Below are 18,695 nucleotides of genomic sequence, written 5' to 3'. Positions count from 1 at the left end.
GCTTTTCCCCCCAACTATGTACAGTTTTGTTTTATTATTTATTTATCATTTATTATTATGTTAATTGTTACAAGTTAATTTATGCCTTTGACTTAGTGATTCCATATCTAGAATGACATAATACCTAATAATAATGTTCTTAAGTAAATTGTGGTATGCCTAAATAATTATATATAGCACATGCTTAAATTATGTAGATTAGATGTTGACAATTAGAAAAAAATCTGATATAATTGTCAGAAAAGAAACAAAATCATTTATACAGTGTGATCTGAGTTATAGGGTCATATATAAGATCTATTAAAAAATAACTAGGGGCTGGGGTTGTGGCTCAGCGGTAGAGGACTCGCCTAGCATGTGTGAGGCCCTGGATTCAATCCCCAGCACCACATAAAAATAAATAGAATAAAGGTATTGTGTTCAAATACAACTTAAACTAAATATTAAAAAAAAAAAATCACTAAGAGCCAGGCGCAGTGTTGCACGCCCGTAATCTCAGTGGCTCAGGAAGCTGAGGCAGGAGGATCCTGAGTTCAAAGCCAGCCTCAGCAATGGCAAGGCACTAAACAACTAAGTAAGACCTTGTCTCTAAATAAAATACAAAATAGGGCTGGAGATGTGGCTCAGTGGTTGAATGCCCTGAGTTCAATCCCCAGTATAAAAAAAAAAAAAAAAAAAAAAATTTATAAGGCACTGTGTTCAATCCTCAGCACCATACACACATAAACTCCCCATGTCCAAAAAAAATCACTGGTCATGGTGTCACATGCCTGTAATCTCAGCAATTTGCAGGGCTAAGACAGGAGGATTACAAATTCAAGGCCAGCCTCAGCAACTTGGCAAAGCCCTAAGCAACTTAGCAAGACCTTATCTCAAAAAAAAAATTAAAAGGGCTGGGGATGTGGCTCAGTAATAAAGTGTCCCTGTGTCAATCCCCATTATCCACACACTCCCATCCCCCCCCAAAAAAAAATAAGAGCAGAGAGCGTAGCTCACTTGTAGAGTAATTGCCTAGCATTTGCAAGGTCCTGATTTCAATTCCAGCACCACACACACACACACACACACACACACACACACACAAATTGACAATAATGAACATTGGTAAGAATATGAAAAAATTTAAACCCTCAGTCAGGTGCAGGGTGTATGCCTATAGTCCCAGCTACTCAGAAGGCTGAGGCAAGAGAATCACAAGTTCAAGGCCAACCTCAGCAATTTAGCAAGACTCTGTTTCAAAATTAAATAAATAAAAAGAACTGGGCATGTAACTCAGTGGTAGAGCACTTGCCTGGCATGTGTAAGGCCCAGGATTCTATCTGAAGCATAGAAGGAAGGAAAAGCAGAGGAAATGTAGATATCAGAATTTTCTACATCATATTTTGTCAAAGTAATTTAAAAATTTTTATTGACTTAAAATAATGGTACATATTTATGGAATACAGTGTTTAAGGCTTATGTCCTTGAGAAAATTTGTTGTGGCTTCTCTAAAATCTAGAAAACGTAAATAACGGTGCATATTTCAAGCAACAATGAAATAACATTTCTTGAGTAACACAGAATAATCCCTGCCTGTATAAAAAGCCATCAGTAAATTCATTTCCTTCTATCCAGAGTCTAATATACTGTCACATGCATAATGATTAGAGTAGAGCAGAAATTGACTAAGATCATTAAGACTCTATTACATGTGTGTGTAATTCTATGCATCATTAATTACAATTGATTGACATTTCAGATCCAGAAGGTCATAATCTAGATAGGTAATTTTATTAGAAAATTTACCCTAAGAATACTCCTTCTATTCCTACTTCTGTAATCCTATCCACACCCACATTCATCAACTACCATGTCTTCATAATGTCGAAGAATGACATTGTCATTATTGTCTTGGTAGAGCATGGAAATGGGAGATAGCTTGGTGGGGATGCAGACAGCCTGGGGGATCTCTGGGTCAACTGCATGCATCAGTGCTTGCATGAAAGCATAATTGGAACTATTTAAATAGGTGGTCAGAGCGAGGGGACAATCTCCATGGCAGTAATTTGCCATGAACCCTTTGGGGGCAATGATCCATTTGTGCCAACCTAGGTCCTGGAAGTTGATGAAGAGCTGGTGAGGTCGGCAGAGATTCTTGTGAGAAGCCTTAGGGACAGGAATGGCTGCCCTCCTTTTTCGGGAAGCAGAGTGGCACTGCTCAGGATTGAGGGTGACCACCACCAGGGAAGCACGAAAGGAAGGTCTCAGTCTGGCACAAGTGGCCTCCATCTGGAAGTTCACTGCAAATTCTGTGTCTCCTCTGACCACAATCTCCAAGAATAAGCCAAGGTTCTTCTGGGGTTTGCTATTCCAATCCTTAACCACATCCAGTAGATTGAAGTGAAGGGCACCTTGAGGCCACGGTACAGACTGCAGGGCAAACATTTTACCTGGCTTGGGGATAGATTGCCCCCACACCTGAGGCTCTTGAATGACCCACAGAGCCAACTCCAGTTCTGGTTCCAGGTTGTAGTAAGAATTAGGCCCCAAGTCCAGGCCCAGCTGAGCCATTGTTAACTGCTCCTTTTCTTTGATGGCAGACAGGTTAAAGTAGAGGAGCTTCTGTAGGCAAGAGTCATCCTGGGAGAGTTTGTTTGAGTAAATAAAGAAACCTAGATGGGAAAAGCGACATGTGAAAGTCACCACAGTATTTTCTAACCTCATATCCTCCAAAATGCTATAAATGTCACACTGTCCATATATACCGTTTAAGTGCAAGGAACTGTGAGTTCTTTTCAAGCCCTACCATTTGGGAGGATTTGTCCCCACTCCCACTACTCCTCATTCTTATATTTTCTTGTTTGTTTTTTGCTTTTTTTGTGTGTGTAGGGGGGCAGTCCTGGGGATTAAACCCAGGGACTTAACTTCTGAGCCACAACCCCAGCCTTTTTTTTTTTTTAAGAGAGAGAGAGACAGACAGAGACAGAGACAGAGAAGAGAGAATTTTTTAATATTTAGTTTTCAGTTTTCGGTGGACACAACATCTTTATTTTATTTTTATGTGGTGCTGAGGATCGAACCCAGCGGTCCACACATGCCAGGCAAGCGCATTACCGCTTGAGCCACATCCCCAGTCCCAGCCTTTTTTTATATTTTATTTTGAGACAGGGTCTTGCTAAGTTGTTTAGGGCCTCGTTAAATTGCTGAGGCTGGCTTTGAAATCATGATCCTCATGCCTCAGCCTCCCAAGTGGCTGGGATTTCATTCTTTGTATCTCCCAAGGGTTCCTGGGAGGAAATTAGGAGCCCACAAATGGATTGGAAAAAAATAATTTTATCTTTGTTTTCATTAAATTTTAAATGGAATTTAGCATTTCATTCCATTATGAATATAGGCAGTAAGTCCCAATAATATTACCAGGGTTGTTGGGGCTCAGAACATGACATTTTGGTGTGCTGAGTACTCTAAATTGAAGGTGACTGAAAAGGCCTCAGAAGCAAGGTCTCTCTGCCTTCTGTTCTCCTGAGTCAAACACCACTTTCTCCCCCTAAGCAACTGGGTGGAGCATAGAAGCTTAAATTCCTCTCCCTCAAAGTAAGCCATAAAACCTAGAAGAGCCTCTCTCTTCCTTGTCCTTTGTAAACCCTCATTCCCCAGGGGTCCTGCCCTTCACCCAAGAGAAGAGCTGCACAGAATCCAAGGATCTGAAGAGACAGGACTCGCTGGATTTCAAAGCTCACCCCAGGACCATTCGGTCAAAATGTGTTGTCCAATCACATTTCTGCATGGCTTTCCACTATTTATCAAAACTAAGCATACAATGGTTTTCCATGGGTCTTTGCTTTGGTTTTGTTTGTTTCAGTGTTTGAAGGTGGAACCCAGGGCCTTGAGCACGCTAGGGCAAGTGGTCTGGTCAGTGAGCTATGCTCTCAGTAGACAGTTTTCCATGGGTCTTTGGGTCTTCATTTTTGAATGCTTCAATGTCACACAAAACTAAATAAATCTGTTACACCTTTCTTGTTAACTTTTTATTGTAGAAATGTCACTGTGGCCCTAACAATGGGTATGGAAAGGAATCAAACCTTTCTATGATCTATGATACTATCATCAATAAAAACAATAAGTGAGTGGGTGCAGTGACATACCCCTGTAATCCCAGTGACTCCAGATGCCTAGGCAGGAGGATCCCAAGGTCAAGGCCAGCCCCAGCAACTTAGCAAGATACTAAACACCTTAGCAAGACCCTGTTTCAAAAAATAAAAAGGGATGGGGATATGGCTCAGTGGTTAAGCACCCTGGGTTCAATCCCTGGTAACAAAAAAAAAAAAAAAAGAAAAGAAAAGGAAGAAAAGAAACAAACAAACAACAACAACAACAACAACAACAAAAAAAAAACAGGCATTTATTTACATTTATATATTTATTTATTTGGTACTGGGAATTGAACTCAGGGGCACTCAATCACTGAGCCACATCCCCAGCCCTATTTTGTATTTAATTTAGAGACATGGTCTCATTGAGTTGCTTAGTGCCTCGCTATTGCTGAGGCTGGCTTTAAACTTGCGATGCTCCTGCCTCAGGCTCCTGAGCCACTGGGGTTATAGGCATGTGCCACCATGCCTGGCCAACAGTTGAATATTTTTAAATAGCTAAAAGAGAGGATGTTGAATGTTCCCAATGCAGAGAAATTATGTATGTCTGAGGGTATGAATATGCCAGTTACCCTGATCTGATATTATACATTATATACATGTATTGAGATGTCACACTACTCCATAAATATGTATAATTACTATGTGTCAACTTAAAGAAACACACACACACACACACACACACACACACACAATTTTGCAGTGCTGGGGATCAAACCCAGGGCTTTGCACAAGCACCCTACCACTGGGCTATAGTCCCAGCCCTAAAATAATAATAATAATAATAATAATAATTAGAAAAAAAGAGAGACAGAAAACAGATATTGAATGAGAGAAAGAGAGACAAAGCAAGATAAAACTTGGGCATGGTGGCCAAGTAATCCCAGATACTGGGGAAGCTGAAGCAGAAGGATTGGAAATTCCAGGCCAGTTTTGGCAACTAAGTGAGACCCTATCTCAAAATAAAAAATAAAAAGGGCTGCAAATGTAGCTCCATAGTAGAGCACCCCAGTGTTCAATCCCCAGTAGAGGTCGGGGGGAGCAGGATAAAATAATAAAACAAAATAAGCAACAAACATAAAAAGCATTTAAAATTACCCAGTTTTTCTAAATAAGGAGGGTGAACAGCTAAGATGTTTATGAATATTTGGTAAGGGTGGAAGAGAAATGATATCTAAATCCTCATTCTTTTGATAGGAAGTCAATAGTGAAATGTCTAAGCTTGAAAAAAATAAAAAAGTAACATGAAGAGCAAAAAAAAAAAAAAAAAAAAAGAAAGAAAGAAAGAAAGAAAATTGCCCCAGTTTGGGGAGCTGAGGCAGGAGGACAACAAGTATGCAAAGCTAGCCTTAGCAAATCAGTGAGGCCCTAACCAACTTAAGGAGAACCTGTCTCAAAAAAAAGGGCTGGGAATGTGACTCAGTGGTTAAGCATCCCTGGGTTCAATCCCTGGTACCTAATAATAATAATAATAAATAATAAAATACATTTTAAAAATTATCCAGTCTCCCTTTTTCTTGGTACATGGGATTGAACCCAGGTGTGCTTATCTACTGAGCTATATCCTTAGCCTTTTTATTTTGAGTAAGGATCTTGCTGAGTTGCTTAGGGCCTGGCTAAATTGTTGAGGCTGGCTTTGAACTCACTATCCTCCTGCCTCAGCTCCTGAGCTGCTAGGATTACATGAGTGTACCAACACAACCAGCCACTAAATCACATTTCTGAAGCATGAAAGAAAACCCAAAAGTAAAAAAGGAAAAGATGGACAGATTTTTTGACAATATGAAATGAAAATGTTCAAAAGACCATTAATGGGCCTGGGGTATAGTCTGTGGTTTGCCTTGCATGCACACTCCCAGGGTTTAATCCCCAGCACACCACACACACACACACACACACACACACACACACACACACACGTTAAGGAGATGTCCATCTGGTGTAACATGGATGGGTAAGTTGTCACATATTAAAGAATAATGCATTCTATATTTCCATTTATATCAAGTTCAAAAGCTGTCAAAACTATCATGTAGCCAGGTGCAGTGGCACACACACCTGTAATCCCCGTGCCTAGGGAGGCTGAGGCAGGAGGATTTCGAGTTCAAAGCCAGAATCAGCAAAAGCAAGCTGCTAAGCAACTCAGTGAGACTCTGTCCCTAAACAAAATAGGGCTGAGGGTGTGATTCAGTTGTTGAGTGCCCCTGAGTTCAATCTCTGGTACAAAAAACAAACAAACAAACAAACAAAAAAAAACTACCATGTACTGTTAGATGGTTAGATGCTACAATACTAAGAATAATGAATCAGAAAAGAGCATGAAGGATCGTCTAGGGTGCTAGTAATGTTTTATTTCTTGATATGGGTACTGTTTGTTCCTTGAAAATTCATTGAGCTATTCTCTATGATTTATGCATTTTTCTGAATACATATCAGTCAGACTTCAGTAAGTTTCTATTATCTTGGTTTCTCTTTCTTTCTTTCTTTCTTTCTTTCTTTCTTTCTTTCTTTCTTTCTTTCTTTCTTTCTTTCTTTCTTTCTTTCTTTTTGTGGTGCTGGGGATAGAATCCAAAGTTCATGTATGCAAGGCAACCTCTACCACTGAGCTACACCCCAACCCAATAAGCTTCTGTTTTTAAAAAGATTTCTATTAAATTGTGGGAAGTAACAATTCTCATACACTCACAGCAGGGTAAGAATTTTGGAGAACACTTGCTATGTATCAAGAGTTTAAATGTGCCTACTTCTAAGAATTTCTCTTGAGTTAACAGCAGAAAAAGTGCATACAAAAAAGAAAAGAAAGAGAGAAAGAAAAAGTACATAGGCACAAAAAAAGTGTATGGCTATCAAAGGACATCAGTTACATATATTATAGTGTATTTATACAATGAAATATCATGTAATTTTTTTTTAATACCAGAGAATGAATCCAGAGGTGCTTGGCCACTGACTACATCCCCACACCTTTCTATCTTTGTTTTGAGGCAGATTCTCCCTAAATTGTTTAGGGCCTTGTTAAATTGTTGAGGCTGGCTTTGAACTTGCGATTGTGCTGTCTCAGCCTCTGGAGTGGCAGGGATTACAGGTGTGTGCTACCATGTCCAGCTCATGTAACTCTTAAAATGTAAGTAAGTTATCCACTTCTTCTCACATATAATAGGTGTTCATTATACTGAATGAATGTATAGTATAACGCCATTTAAACAAAAATAGTAGCTGGGCAGGAAGATTTTGAATTTGAGGACAGCCTGGACAATTAGTGAGACTTTATCTCAAAGTAAACAATTTTTAAAAGGGCTAGAGATGTAGCTCAGTGGTAGGAGCACCCTATGGTGTGTGTGTGTGTGTGTGTGTGTGTGTGTGTGTGTGTGTATTTTATATATAAAGTTTATAATCTCTATTATATTAGCAAAGAGGAAAAATCTGAAAGAATATATAATAACTATTAATGGTGGTTTTCTCTAGCAGAAGAAATAGAGAGGGACAATTATTAGAGTATGTCTTTTTCAGTATTGGGAATTAAACCCAGAACCTCCTAAATGCTAGGCAAGCACTTTACCACTGAGCGTGAGAGTATGTCGTTTTCATTTATCATTTGATAGAAATAGAATCATCCCATTATCACAGTTATTTCCATGGGAAGGATGGGTAATATTCTCCAAACCATATTCTCACCTCTGTTCTCTACTCTCTCCACAGAAAACCTTTCAATGGGTTCTTCACACTCCTCCTACCTCTAAATCCTCCTCTAGGAATTTTCTCTAACCCTCCACCCCTGAGGTGAAGCCTCTCACATTATACTGTACCTAGCACCACACATAGAAGTCATTTCTTTGTCTTCTATAAATTCTTTAAAAGGGCAGACTTTATTGTTAATTGCTATATTCACAAATTCATACACAGTTCCTGGCTCACAGCAGGTATCCAATAAATACTTTCCCAGGCAAATAAATATTCAAATATTCTCTCAGGTTGCAGTAAAACTAACCAAGCACTCAATTCTGCATTTGAACCACCAGAGAGGACACATAGACATGCAGATTTTCAACCCTTATCTTGGACTTTGAATATGAATTAGGTAGTGAGGGACAGGAATGGACCTGAAAGAATCTACCTTTAATAGATGGCCTGGGTAACTTGGTGGGTGGTCCCATTGGGAAGCAATTGAATGGATCCTTATATAAAGGATATGATAATGGCATACATTATTGCTCTATATTCACAAATCAAGGAAAACTTCCCCCCTCCAACAATAATGGAGGTGTAAGTAGAAGAGAAGTTTATGAACAAACTGAGCTCAACATTTTTTGTCTCCTGCTTAGCATATGAAAGACCGGGATGTGTGTATATTGTTTGGCTCAAGAATGAGAGACTGAAGCCAGTGGTGTTGTGCATTCCAGAAAGTTCAACAACTTGGCTGGGGTAGGTGTTGGTGACCTGCCTCAGCAATTTAGTGAGGTACTCAGCAGCTAGGTGAGGCCCTGTCTCAAAAAAAAAAAAAATATATAGGTGACAGCTTTAATTACACCATTATCCTTTCTCTATACTGAAGCACAAAGCAGTTGATTCATAAAAAAACTACCTTAAGCCAACAAAGTGGTGCATGCCTATAATCCCAGCACTTCAGTAAACTAATTAAGGCAGGATGATCACAAATTTAAGTCCAGTCTCAGCAACGTTGGGAGATCCCCAGCAATTTAGCGAGACCCTGTCTCAAAAGTAAAAAATAAAAGGGCTAAAGATGTAGTTCAGTGGTGAAATGCTGCTAGGTTCAATCCCCAGTATCAAAATAAGAAGGAAAAAAAGAAAAAGAAGAAAAAAAAAAGGAAATTAAAAAAAAAACCCACTTCTTTTGAGGGGCCGCGGGTGTACAAACTCCGTGGTGGAGTGCTTGCTTAGCCCTGGGTTTTATCTCTGGGACCACCTAAACAAACAAAAATTAAAAAAAAAAAACTACTTTGAATCATTTGTTCACGTGCTAGCTGTCTTCTTGAATAGGTACCTCACAAGTTACCTACTGTCTGAGCTTTAATTTCCTTAGTTAAAAAGTTTGAGGGCTGGGGATCTAGCTCAGTTGGCAGAGTGCTTGCCTCACAAGTACCAAGCCTTGGGTTCAATCCTCAGCACCACACACACACAAAAAGAATACCATTTGGGGCTGGGCTTTGGCTCAGCGGTAGAGCACCTGCCTGGGATGTGTTCGATTCTTAGCACCACGTATAAATAAATAAAATAAAAGATTTATCAACAAATAAAAAATATATATTAAAAAAAAAAGTTGATAATACTTACTTGCCTTCCCCTGAGGATTGTTGCTGGGATTAAATGAGAAAATATGCAAAATAGTAGCACAGGGCCTTCCATAAGCCATCAGCAATTGTAATTTACCCTTTTCCTTTCTCCTCTTCATACCACCCACTTCCTGATTTCCCCCTGGAAACTCTCCCATTTCTTTACCTTTGTCAGGGAGAAGACGAAGCACATTCCCACGGACACCCAGCTCCTTCATGTAGCATAAATCTTGGGAGACCCCAGTGGTTGTTGCTGTCTCTCGATCTTGGAAAATTTTCTTCAAGATAAAAGGCACGGATTGGAACTTGCGGGGTGAAGGCACCTTGTCTAAGCCCAGAAACTGCAGAAAGTCGGATTCTTGAAATTGAAATGTATGTCCCATAGCTACAATTAACAGGAAGCCAACAGGTAAAAATGGCAGGGAAGGAAGCATGGCCTCGGAGGTGGGACAAAGCAAGCTGGCTGCACGCTGGGAACAGCTGCAGCTCCAGACTGCACAGCCAGCGATTCAAAGGCTGCTAACTTACCTAATGGAAGATAATCAAGTGCGAATTGCTTTCTTCCCAGGTTCTCAAAGGCAATTGGATGTGAAGATACATTTTTTTTTCCTCTTCTCTCAATCTGCTCTCCCAAAAAGAAACAAAAAATTACTGATGCGTGGACATAAACTGTACAACCTGAGATTTGTCATGGTAGACAGAGTGAAAAGGAGACATGCATTTATTCATTCAACATACTTTTATTAGGAGCTGGGAATGTGGCTCAGTGGTAGAGTGCTTGCCTAGCATGCAAGAGGCCCTGGGTTTGATCCTCAGCACTGCCAAAACAAACAAAAATGAGTTATTAAAGCATCTATTATGTGCAAGACACTGAGATAGGTGCTGGCAACATACCAGTAAACAATTTGTTCTTATAATTAATTGTCTAGTTAGACAAATGTACATGTAGATTTCTAACAGACTACATCCACAGTGATGTGGGAAACCAAATCAAGGAAAAAGAAGTATTCCCAAGGAAAGTAATCTACACTCCCCATCTGTTTTCAGTTTAAAAGGATTAAATTTCATTCATCTAATTTTGTCCTTCTTGATTAAAAGTTAAGAGTCTGACTGTGTTAATTCTGATTTCATTACTTACTAGCTGTATGACATTGGGCATGTCCCTTAACCTTCCTTAATTTGTTTCTTCTCAATTGAAAATAATAACTGACTTATTTAATCCCCCACCTTTCTCTTATTGGAGATCTAACCTGACTCCACCAGCTACCTCTACTAGCTAGGCATGTGCTCTACCACTGAGTTCAAAATAAAAAACAAAAAGGGCTGGGGATGTGGATGTGGCTTAGTGGTTAAGCGCCCCTGTGTTCAATTCCCAGTACCAAAAAAAGAAAAAGAAAAAGCAGGAACCTGGGTAATTTTTTAAATTTATTTTATTTTATTATTATTATTGTTGTTATTATGATTATTTGGTACCAGGGATTGAACCCAGAGGTGTTTAACCACTGAGTCCCATGCTCAGCTCTGTTTATTTTTTTATTTTGAGACAAGGTCTGGCTAAATTGCCCAGGCTGACCCTGCACTTGCAATCAATCCTGCCTCAGTCTCCTGAGTAGCTGGGATTACGGGCAGGACCACTGTACCTGGCTGCACGAGAATTTGCTCAACACAATGTCTGCAGCATAGTAAACTCCTACAAAATATTCACAAGCAAGACAGCTTTAAAGCTCAAATAAGCTTCTCTTTAGTAAGACAGTCAGATATTTGCCTGAAAGAACTACATGTGAAAAAGAATGGAAGGGCTGGGGATGTGCTCAGAGGCAGAGTGCTTGCCTTGCATATTCAAGGCCATAAGTTTGATCTCCAGTATCACCAAAAACATAAATAAATAAATAAAATACCTTGACATTCATAAAAATGGAAGTTATTGAGAAGTCTAAGTACTTAACACCTATGAATTTGCACGTTTTGTTTTTTGTTTTGTTTTGGTCAAATTACTATAAAATTTTCAACTGCTATTTAAGAATTAGCTTATTTGTATCCAAAATAATTTCCAAGCTTTTTGAGAAGAAATGTTATCATTTTACATTATTTTATACCACCTATTAAAATAACTTGTTCTTCCCAAAGAAAGACAGAATATTCATCTAATATATAATAATTTCTGGTCACAGGATAAAATCTGAACTCTTGCTGGGCACAGTAGCACATGCCTGTAATCCCAGTGACTCAAGAGACTAAGGCAAGAGGATAGAAAGTTGGAAGTCAGTCACAGCAACTTAGTGAGACCCTGTCTCAAAATAAAAAGTAAAAAGGTTTAGGGATGTAGTTCAGTGGCTAAGCCCTCTGAGTTAGATTGTTGATACTGAAAAAACCACCACCACCACCAAAAGAAAAAACCCTAGACTCTAGATTGGTATTTGGCATTTGAGGACTTTATTGTTCTGATCTCCAGGTCCCTAGCCAGTTTCACTTCCTACTACCACCATGGTCACTGTTGATGTTCTAATGATATCCATCTATTTATTCTCCCGTGAGGTCATTTCATCTCAGAGCCTTTGCACAACCCAAGTTCGAAGGTCTCTTCTACTGCAAATACTTCCTTGACTTGCCAAAACGCATTTAGGTACTTCTTCATCCCATTGAACCTTGGGTGGTCATCTTCTATGGCACTTATCACAGGTGTCACTGTTTGCTGACCTTCCTCTCAGACAACACTCACATTCATGGGGGGTAGGAATGACAGACGGCAAACATTCATTGCAAATCCCACTGGCTGCATTTAACAACCATATCTCTTGCTGTACACACTGACAAAGCTTCAAAAAAATCTTGTGTTTCTTTTAATTTTGGGGGGAGGGTTCCCCCAAGCCATTCGGAAGAAATACATAATTGTTTTTATTTAAATTTATTAGACTCAATTTTGTCGTATGGTTCATGGGTATTTAAACTTCATCTGACAATTCCTTTGCTCATTTTTCTCTTTCATTGTTCTATTTAATTTTATTTTTATTTTGTATTTTTTGGTACTGGGGATTGAATCCAGGGACACTTCACCACTGAGCTATATCTCTAGTCCTTTTTATTTTTTTGTTTTGAGACAGGATCTTGCAAAGTTGCTGAAGTTTGCTAAGTTGCTGAGGTTGGCCTGGAATGAAATCTCCTCCTGCCTCAGGAGAGGGATCACAGGTGTGTGCCACTGTGCCTGGTCATTTTTTTAAATTTAAATTGAGGGACTGGGGATATAGTTTGGTAGTAGAGAGCTTGTCTAGCATGTGCCCTGGGTTTGATCCTCCACACTGAAAAAGAAAGAGGAGGAGGAGGAGGAGAGGAAGTAGAAAAGGAAGGGGAGGAGGAGGATAAAAGGAAGTAGAAGAGGAAGGGGAAGAGGAAGAAGAAGAAATTGAATTGCTAATTATTTTTCAATTGGAGATCTTCCTGCCTCAGTCTCCCAAGTAGCTGAGATTATAGGTGTGTACCACCATATCCTGCTACTTCCTTGTACTTTGTATACTTACTTGTCTTTCAGGATAGTGCCTCCTCTGGATATGCTGCCTAAGTAGCTGGCCACTCATTTTCAAGCTCCTCTTCTTTTTTCTTTCTTTTTTCCTTGTGATACTGGGGTTCAAACCTTAGGGTGCTCTGCCACTGAGTTATATCCTCAGCCCATTTTATTTTTTATTTTGAGACAGGATCTAGCTAAATTGCTGAGAGTCTAGCTAAATTGCTGAATCTGGCCTTGATCTTGCCATCTTCCTGTCTCAGCCTCCTGAGAGCATGGAAATACATGTGTGTGCCACCATGCCTGGCTGTAAAAGTTTATTACGGTCCAAAATGGAGTTTCTGACCTTCACCACCAACCCTACAGCATGGCATGGCATGGCACCTCCACAGTCATTACTTTCTTCAGGCTTGTATGTCTCAGTTAATGCTAACCCTGTCCTTCCTATTGTTCAGGACAAAGCTTTGGATTCCTTCTTCTTTTTTTCTTTGTACCAGGGATTGAACTCAAGGGCACTCAACCACTGAGCCACATTCCCAGCCCAATTTTGTATTTTATTAGAGTCAGGGTCTCACTGAATTGCTTAGTGCCTCACCGTTGCTGAGGCTGGCTTTGAACTTGCTGTCCTCCTGTCTCAACCTTCTGAGCCGCTGGGATTACAAGCATGCACCACTATGTTCAGCTAGATTGATTCCTAATTCCTTTCTTTCTCTTGTCCTACATATTCAATTCATTAGATAATTCTGGCTTAGCTCTATCTTTAAGATATTTTCAAATTTTGATCATTTATCATCTTCCCTGTTACAACCCTAATCTAAAATACTGATTTTTTTCATCTGAGTTATGCCAAACTTCCAAACCAGTCTCTGATTCTAACCTCCCAATTCCCAATTCCTACCAGTCTGAGAATCTCTCTCTCTCTCTCTCTCTCTCTGTCTCTCTCTCTCTCTCTCTCATTACTGGGGATGGAACCCAGGAACTTGCACCTGCTAGGCATGCACTCTGCAACTGAATTAACTCCCCTGCCCTGTTTTTAATTTTTTTTAATTCCCTGCCCTTTTTAAAACTTCTACTTTGAGACAGTCAAATTCTCTAGCCAAATTCTTTACAAAGGTCAGTTAACTCTTTTGCTCATTTGTTCAGAACCCTCCAGTGAACTCTTCATTCCACTCAGAGTAAGTCAGTGTCTGAAAGAACCTAACCCAGTTACCTCATTTACTAATTTTGTCCCTTGCACATTGTGCTTCCGCCACACTTCTTTTTCCACTACTATAATTCTTTGTATTCTTGCTCTTGCCTCTGCCAGGAAGACTCTCCAAAGATATTCCCATATCTGACCACCCCCACCCCACGCACACCTCTTCCTGTGGTTTTGTGTGCTGTGGATGCCTTCTGAGTTTTTACACATTCCTTCCCCTCTCCTTAAAGTTTATCTTTGCCATTCTATTATAAGTTCCAACTTGGGGCTGGGGATGTGGCTCAAGCGGTAGCGTGCTCATCTGGCATGCGTGCGGCCCGGGTTCGATCCTCAGCACCACATACCAACAAAGATGTTGTGTCCCCCGAGAACTAAAAAAAATAAATATTAAAAAATTCTCTCTCTCTCTCTCTCTCTCTCTCTCTCTCTTCTCTCACTCTCTCTTTAAAAAAAAAATAATAAGTTCCAACTTGATCCCTCCCCCACAACTTTTAATCTTCTTTACCCCCATTGCATTTATTTTGTAGCATGTATAGTCTAGCATACTAATTTTATTAATGTATTCAACAAATACTTGTGCTAGAGAGTGTCATTGGACAAGGGCTCAAGAAGATCCTTCCAAGAAGGCAATGGGACTTCAACTCAGCCTAGTCAGGTTCTTGACTTAAGCAGCTGAAAAGAATTGCAGGATGTTTCAAAAACAAGGCACAACTAATCATAATGTGCATGCTTGTGATCCCAGATACTCATGAGGTGGAGGCAGGAGGATCACAAGTTTGAGGAAAGCCCAGCAACTCAGTAAGGCCCTAAGCAACTTAGCGAGACAATGTTTTAAAGTAAAAATAAATAAAAAGGGCTGAGGACAAAATAAATAAAAAGGGCTCAGTGGTTAAGCGCTAGGTTCAATCCTCAGTACTGGGGGGGTGGGGTAGGGGTAGAAAGAAAGAAATGTGCAGATTGCCAAGCAAGCTTTTTTGAAAATGAAATTCCATATCCATCATTTGATATTTCTGGTTCACAATGTTTCTTTTTGTTTAAGCACTCCAGTAATAAATCAGTTATGGGCACATCCTGTAGGTCTTTGAATCCTGGTGACATTTAATTGGTTATGTTTTTGTTCCAGTTGATCAGGTACAAGCATTCACTGTACCTGAGGTTTTGCTCATCTAACTAAAGAGACAAGCATGGCTGGTCATGCTTTCCATCTACTTAGGGTCTCTTTCTCTCCCTGAGAGCCCTTCTATTTCTCTATTAATTTTAAACATTTGGGACATGACATTAATTAGATATGAGTCCCTGACCTGAGAACATTATATTGTAATGGTGTAGGACAGTTAGTACACAATAAATATAACAATTAAATATTATTGTAACTGAGAAAAATTCCAGTTCTGCTGCCACCCAACAAAGTCAGTTATTCAAGAGATAGAGTGATGGGAGATCAAAGAGCTTTATTACTAAAAAACTAGTTTGGAAGATAGTGGGTCAAACATCTTTATTGAGCATTTTCAGGGACTCATGTATGCCAAAGGCTTTATAGAGAGGTGAGGTCAGGTGGCACATAGGACAAGAAATAACCAATGACTGGAGACCTAGGTGCTGCTCTAGTGGCCCAAATGGGGATACCCTCCCGGTCACACCCACCTTGGTATCTTCAATTTTGAAAAGAGAGAGATTAAGTAAATCTAGGTCAAATCAACCCTGGATTATAGTTCCAGACAAAACATTTCTCAAATGATCAACATGTCTACATGCAGAGATGAACAGAAATCTCACTCAAGTGTTAAGTTAGCAAAGGTAGCGGACACAACATAAAGGCACAGATGCCAAGTTTTTTATCCTGTTTCATCACCCACTTGATGTCTTCCAGCCCAAATGAAGAGTCAGTGCTCTCAGCAAAAGCAAATCTTAAGCTTTTCTCTCTCTCTCTCTCTCTCTCTCTCTCTCTCAAGGCAAACATTAACATCACAATCTACAAGCCAGAGGTGTTATCTATAGCAAAGCTAGTGGGAAACTAATAATGCATTGCCCAGCTATATGACCTCCAAAATTGGTGCCCCCTTCCCCACTGGGGTTGAAACTAGGGACACTACTTTATCACTGAGCTACATACCCAATGCTTTATTTTCTTTTATTTGTTTGTTTTTGCCATACTGGAAATTGAACCCAGGGACACTCTGCCACTGAGCTACATCCCCAGCCCTTCCATTTTATTTTTTTATTTTGAGACAGGGTCTTGCTAAGTTGCTGAGGCTGGTCTCAAACTTGAGATCCTCCTGCCTCAACTTCCTGAGTAGCTGGGATTACAGGTGTGCACCACTGTGTCCAAATCAAATTTAGCAGTTCCCCCTCCCCCTCCCCTCTCTCTTTCATCAGGGATTTAACCCAGGAGTGCTTACCCACTGAGCCACATCCCCAGCCTTTTTTATTTTTAATTTTGAGACAGGGTCTTGCTAAGTTGCTTACAGCCTCTCTATTGTTGAGGCTGGTGGAACTCACTATCCTCTTGTCTCAGCCTTCCAAGTCACTGATGTCACAGGAAGCAGGAAGTTGGAACTCAAAATCTTGGTTCTTATGTTTCAATGAAAGAAAATTTAGGGGTCTCCATGGAGGAGCATCCTCCCACAGTCTCTGCGGCAGATGGGCTACATCCTAGTGCCCAGGCCCTGCCACCTGTGACTGCACATGCAGGGGTCATGATAGAGGTCACTACTGAGGTCTTCACCAGCCCACAGGTGAAGTGTGGCAGCCATCCCTTCCCGCAGTTCACTGGTAGCCACTCACAACTACTACTGGTGCCGCCTGTGCTCCACATCCAGCAACAGCTCCTGTGGAAGTGTAAAGTACCCTGGGGAGGCCATCCCCCACCACCCTGGTCTCCCCAAGGCCACCCCAGGTCACTGGTGGCCCAGCTTCCTCTTCAGGAAGTCCACTCTTCCATTCGTGGCCACTGTGTTGGAGTCCCAGGGCACTCAGAATCCACCAGTGACCTAGCTGTAGAAACTATGAGGAAGAAGCCTGTCAGCCAGCAGAGCCAGACCAGCACTAGGCCTCAGGCCACCTGGTGGCCCACTGATAGGAGCTTCCAAGGTGCTAGGTTGAATTCTGCCCATGCTAAGGGGTAGGCTAGGCAGGCTGCAGCAAGCAAAGACCACCTTGGTTCTTCCACAGGAGAAGACAGGCACCAGGCAAGAGACCCCCTCTCCAACCCACAGTGGGCTTTCTTGACTCCCATAACTGTGCCTTGCTCCAAGCAAAAATAAACTCCAAATAGCGAGAAAAAAAAAAGAAAAAAAATGAAATTTAAAGTCCGACACAAAAAACCATGTAAGAGAACTTTATTATAAATGAAAGTGAAGTGAGGTGAAAGTATAGTAAAAGCAAAGTGAGGCTTAAGCAGAGAGCACTCTCCAGAAAGTGTGCCATCTCTAGGTGAGCAGAGAGTAACACAGGAGACAACGCTGACTCAAAATTTATTACTGTTTGATGTTTACCAGGAGAACTGGGGACCATCTTCAACTCCTCCTTTATGTGTGGGTGGTGGAATATTTTACCTTAGTTGGTCCTCTCCAGAACTGTCATGGTGGCCATCCTGTTTGGAGGGACTCCGTTTACAAGTCAATCTCATGTTTATATGGGCACTGAGGTCAATAGCTCGTCAGGAGTCACCTTAATGGGCCTGCAGTATTAAAGGAATCTTCCTTCCCAGACAAATAGAGACCCCTCTAGCCATCATTCCTAGCTTTGCATCAACCTCGGTGAACCCTGTCACATTTAGTTCCATTAATCCTTTTCTTTTGATGTATTTTCCCATTAACTCATTTGTTTTTATGTTTTTTTTCTACAAATTAACTACCAACTTTTGCTTTCTCATCTCCTTCCAAAGTAGTTTAAAGAAGACTCTAAAGTAATTTAAAGAACATTTGTGATCTTGCCATGCATTTCATTGCTTGTTGCTAGATACTACCTAAGACTGGGATTACAGGAGTGTACCACCCTGCCTGGAAAAATTAGTGATTTCTACAGTCAACTAAAAGTAAGTAAAGCTAGAGGGTTTATTTAGGTTTTCCCCTCAGTTACATCATTTACTCGACAAATAAATGGATTAATTAATATTTGGGTACTTGTTCAAGAACTTCTGAAGAATATTTTTTTATTTTTGGCACTGAGAATTGAACCCAGGGAGCTTTACCACTGAGCTACATCCATAGCTTTTTGTTTTTTGAGACAGGGTTCTGCTGAGTGGCTCAGGGCTTTTATAAATTGCTGAGGCTTGCCTCAAACTTTAAATTCTCTTACCTCAGATTCTCAAGTAGCTGGGATTAAATGCATGTGCCACCACACCCAGCCCAATAATCACTAATATAGAATATTGGCATTATCAGGTTTTACTTTTTATAATGGAGTTTTAAATTTGGGACTAGTTAATATTATCAAGGAAATCACTGTCTTTACTTTATAAATTCACATATTCAGAAGACTTTCATAATCAAGATAGCCTATCTCAAAGTATTAGGCATTTGTGAAAACTAACCCAGGAATAAAAACAAATATGATTATACAGCAATAGTTAATAT

The 18,695-nt window shown here is 40.3% G+C and overlaps 1 protein-coding gene across 1 annotated transcript; it reads right to left on the bottom strand.

The window, feature by feature from the left end:
* Positions 1-1,821: 1,821 nt before the first annotated feature.
* Positions 1,822-9,855, bottom strand: GDF3 (growth differentiation factor 3; the record flags this gene model as incomplete). The annotated part of the gene is made up of 2 exons (XM_081311588.1): positions 1,822-2,651; positions 9,588-9,855. 2 exons carry the CDS (start codon positions 9,853-9,855, stop codon positions 1,822-1,824), a joined length of 1,098 nt encoding a protein of 365 aa, XP_081167714.1.
* Between the last annotated feature and the right edge of the window lie 8,840 nt (positions 9,856-18,695).

Source organism: Spermophilus citellus, assembly GCF_964194105.1.
Source record: "Spermophilus citellus genome assembly, chromosome: 10".
Lineage (NCBI taxonomy): Eukaryota > Metazoa > Chordata > Mammalia > Rodentia > Sciuridae > Spermophilus > Spermophilus citellus.
The sequence above is the reverse complement of the archived record's forward strand: the minus strand, read 5'-3'. Positions and strand labels throughout refer to the sequence as shown.